The sequence below is a fragment of the Oncorhynchus kisutch genome, unplaced genomic scaffold (genome assembly GCF_002021735.2).
Source record: "Oncorhynchus kisutch isolate 150728-3 unplaced genomic scaffold, Okis_V2 Okis01b-Okis20b_hom, whole genome shotgun sequence".
Lineage (NCBI taxonomy): Eukaryota > Metazoa > Chordata > Actinopteri > Salmoniformes > Salmonidae > Oncorhynchus > Oncorhynchus kisutch.
Genome location: NW_022261978.1, coordinates 7275002 through 7279500, shown reverse-complemented (window position 1 = coordinate 7279500; position 4499 = coordinate 7275002). Strand labels below are relative to the sequence as shown.

At 49.7% G+C, this 4499-nt stretch overlaps 1 protein-coding gene across 1 annotated transcript in view; it reads left to right on the top strand.

Moving 5' to 3' along the window:
- Nucleotides 1–1819, top strand: part of LOC116358967 (lysophosphatidic acid receptor 2) — a 36100-nt gene extending 34281 nt beyond the window's left edge. Inside the window, exon 7 of the mRNA XM_031811462.1 lies at nt 1205–1819. Within this exon, the coding sequence (XP_031667322.1) occupies nt 1205–1381 (177 nt within the window). The 3' untranslated portion in view covers nt 1382–1819. The remainder of the gene's footprint in view (nt 1–1204) is intronic.
- The last annotated feature ends 2680 nt before the right edge of the window (nt 1820–4499 follow it).

The following is a 4499-nucleotide window of genomic DNA, read 5'->3' as shown; positions in this document are numbered from 1 at the left end:
CCATCCCTCTCCTCATCCTCCTCTCCATCCCTCTCTCCTCATCCTCCCTCTCCATCCCTCTCTCCTCATCCTCCCTCCCATCCCTCTCTCCTCTCTCTCTCATCCTCCCTCTCCATCCTCTCTCCTCATCCTTCCCTCTTCATCCCTCTCTCCTCATCCTCCCTCTCATCCTCTCTCCTCATTCTCCCTCTCCATCCCTCTCTCCTCGGTCCCCTTCATCCTCCTCTCTCCTCATCCTCCCTCTCCATCCCTCTCTCCTCATCCTCCCTCTCCATCCCTCTCTCCTCGTCCCCTTCATCCTCCCTCTCCATCCCTCTCTCCTCATCCTCCTCTCCATCCCTCTCTCCTCGTCCCCTTCATCCTCCCTCTCTCCTCATCCTCCCTCTCCATCCCTCCCTCATCCTTCCTCCCTCTCCATCCCTCTCTCCTCGTCCCCTTCATCCTCCCTCTCTCTCTCATCCTCCCTCTCCATCCCTCTCTCCTCTCTCCTCCCTCTCCATCCCTCTCTCCTCGTCCCCTCTCATCTCCCTCTCTCCTCATCCTCCCTCTCCATCCCTCTCTCTCATCCCCTTCATCCTCCCTCTCCATCCCTCTCTCCTCATCCTCCTCTCCATCCCTCTCTCCTCATCTCTCCTCTCTCCATCCCTCTCTCCTCGTCCCCTTCATCCTCCTCTCTTCCTCTCCATCCTCCTCTCCATCCCTCTCTCCTCATCCTCCCTCTCCATCCCTCTCTCCTCGTCCCCTTCATCCTCCCTCTCCATCCCTCTCTCCTCATCCTCCCTCTCCATCCCTCTCTCCTCGTCCCCTTCATCCTCCCTCTCTCCTCATCCTCCCTCTCCCTCCCTCTCTCCTCATCCTCCCTCTCCATCCCTCTCTCCTCGTCCCCTTCATCCTCCCTCTCTCCTCATCCTCCCTCTCCATCCCTCTCTCCTCGTCCCCTTCATCCTCCCTCTCTCCTCATCCTCCCTCTCCATCCCTCTCTCCTCATCCTCCCTCTCCATCCCTCTCTCCTCATCCTCCTCTCCATCCCTCTCTCCTCATCCTCCCTCTCCATCCCTCTCTCCTCATCCTCCCTCTCCATCCCTCTCTCCTCATCCTCCCTCTCCATCCCTCTCTCCTCGTCCCCTTCATCCTTTCTCTCCATCCCTCTCTCCGCATCCTCCCCTCTCATCCCTCTTCCTCTCGTCCCCTTCATCCTCTCCAGCCGTATGAGAATGGTGATGCGGAGCTGGTGGAGAAGACCAGGGGAGCTCCTCTCATCCTGAAGGGAACAGAGGACTATGATGACGTCCACAGAGAGCTGACACGAGCATGCGCACACACACACGCACAACCACACACACAGTGTGTGATTATTTGGGGGGGGGTTTGTATTGTATGATGTGATGTTTAGTTGTATTGATGTAAAATGTTGTTTGTATGATACTGTATGTTACAGAAAACATGACTACAGTTACCTACAGGCACTGACATTTCTGTTTGAAACAACTTTATTGACATTGTCCCATATACACTCCTCAGATATGTGTTGACATGTGGTCTACCCGAGCCAGTCAGCTCAGTAGAAAAGTCATCATTACAATCAGAACTGAATATTTATGACTTTTAATTTGACATTTTATTTTATGCATTTTTGTTGTTGATCTTACGAGAATAGTCTGCGCTGTGTATACAGGGGTTGGAGAGGTGTGTGTGCAGGGGTTGGAGAGGTGTGTGTGCAGGGGTTGGAGAGGTGTGTGTGCAGGGGTTGGAGAGGTGTGTGTGCAGGGGTTGGAGAGGTGTGTGTGCAGGGGTTGGAGAGGTGTGTGTGCAGGGGTTGGAGAGGTGTGTATACAGGGGTTGGAGAGGTGTGTGTGCAGGGGTTGGAGAGGTGTGTGTGCAGGGGTTGGAGAGGTGTGTGTGCAGGGGTTGGAGAGGTGTGTGTGCAGGGTTGGAGAGGTGTGTATACAGGGGTTGGAGAGGTGTGTGTGCAGGGGTGGAGAGGTGTGTGTGTGTGTACTGCATACATGTTAGGTGAGTTTTAAGAAAGGGGGGGGGGTATTTGTAAAGACATTCTACTGTTATTTAAATGTATTGTTAGGTTCTGAACAGAGTAAAAACTCAAACCGTGGTTTATTCACCGCCCTGAATGCCTCGGCTGCAAAGCCCATTTCACACATGATCAAACAGGCATTTATACATCAGGGGGTGTATCTTCTCTGAACTGCCATCTGTTGCCCAATACTGCCTACATGTTGCGTCGTTGTCTTGGCCTTCCAGCCGTCTGCCAGCCGTCCTCTCATCTGTCTCGTTGTCTAGAGAATGAAGGAATAGACTATAGACCAGTCTGTATTGTAGACTGATGTGTTCTGGTTGTTTCTGTGACCTCACAATCAGTTTCATGGTCAGAAATGATGGAAACCGTTTCTATTAAAGAACCTACAACACTTCTGACTGTTCGTCCATCTGTCTCTCTGTTACTGTCTGTCCATCTGTCTCTGTTACTGTCTGTCCATCTGTCTCTCTGTTACTGTCTGTCCATCTGTCTCTGTTACTGTCTGTCCATCTGTCTCTCTGTTACTGTCTGTCCATCTGTCTCTCTGTTACTGTCTGTCCATCTGTCTCTGTTACTGTCTGTCTCTCTGTTACTGTCTGTCCATCTGTCTCTCTGTTACTGTCTGTCTCTCTGTTACTGTCTGTCTCTCTGTCTCTCTGTTACTGTCTGTCTCTCTGTTACTGTCTGTCCATCTGTCTCTCTGTTACTGTCTGTCCATCTGTCTCTCTGTTACGATCTGTCTCTCTGTTACTGTCTGTCCATCTGTCTCTCTGTTACTGTCTGTCCATCTGTCTCTCTGTTACTGTCTGTCCATCTGTCTCTCTGTTACTGTCTGTCCATCTGTCTCTCTGTTACTGTCTGTCTCTCTGTTACTGTCTGTCCATCTGTCTCTCTGTTACTGTCTGTCCATCTGTCTCTCTGTTACTGTCTGTCCATCTGTCTCTCTGTTACTGTCTGTCTCTCTGTTACTGTTGTCTCTCTGTTACTGTCTGGTCCATCTGTCTCTCTGTTACTGTCTGTCTCTCTGTTACTTCTGTCCATCTGTCTCGCTGTTACTGTCTGTCCATCTGGTCTCTCTGTTACTGTCTGTCCATCTGTCTCTCTGTTACTGTCATGTCCATCTGTCTCTCTGTTACTGTCTGTCCATCTGTCTCTGTTACTGTCTGTTCCATCTGTCTCTCTGTTACTGTCGTCCATCTGCTCTCTGTTACTGTCTGTCCATCTGTCTCTCGTTACTGTCTGTCCATCTGTCTCTGTTACTGGTCTGTCCTCTGTTACTGTCTGTCCATCTGTCTTCGGTTACTGTCTGTCCATCTGTCTCTGTTACTGTCCTGTCGTCTGTCTCTGTACTGTCTGTCCATCTGTCTCTCTGTTACTGTCTGTCTCTCTGTTACTGTCTGTCCATCTGTCTCTCTGTTACTGTATGTCCATCTGTCTCTCTGTTACTGTCTGTCCATCTGTCTCTCTGTTACTGTCTGTCCCGTCTGTCTCTCTGTTACTGTCTGTCCATCTGTCTCTCTGTTACTGTTGTCCATCTGTCTCTCTGTTACTGTCTGTCCATCTGTCTCTCTGTTACTGTCTGTCCGTCTGTCTCTCTGTTACTGTCTGTCCATCTGTCTCTCTGTTACTGTCTGTCATCTGTCTCTGTTACTGTCTGTCCATCTGTCTCTCTGTTACTGTCTGTCCATCTGTCTCTGTTACCTGTCTGTCTCTCTCTTACTGTCTGTCCACCTGTCTCTCTGTTTACTGTCTGTCCATCTGTCCTCTCTGTTACTGTCTGTCCGTCTGTCTCTCTGTTACTATCTGTCTCTCTGTTACTGTCTGTCTCTCTGTTACTGTCTGTCCATCTGTTACTGTCTGTCCATGCTGTCTCTCTGTTACTGTCTGTCCATCTGTCTCTGTTACTGTCTGTCCATCTGTCTCTGTTACTGTCTGTCACTGTCTCTGTTACTGTCTGTCCATCTGTCTCTCTGTTACTGTCCTGTCTCTCTGTTACTGTCTGTCCATCTGTCTCTCTGTTACTGTCTGTCTCTCTGTTACTGTCTGTCCATCTGTCTCTGTTACTGTCTGTCTCTCTGTGTCTCTGTTACTGTCTGTCCATCTGTGTGTCTCTGACTGTAGTGAACAGGTGCACCCTTAAGGAGAGATTACTGGTACGTACCCCAACTCTCTCCCTCTCTGACTGTAGTGAACAGGTGCACCCTTAAGGAGAGATTACTGGAACGTACCCCAACTCTCACCATTACTGGCTGTAGTGAACGGGTGCACCCTTAAGGAGAGTACTGGTACGTACCCCAACTCTCTCCCTCTCTGACTGTAGTGAACAGGTGCACCCTTAAGGAGAGTACTGGTACGTACCCCAATCATCTCTGAAAAGGGAAAAAGTTCATACCTGAGAAACTATAAAAGGGAAATGCTGGTTATGAATATTCTAAATATTTAAATATGCTTGTTAATATGCATT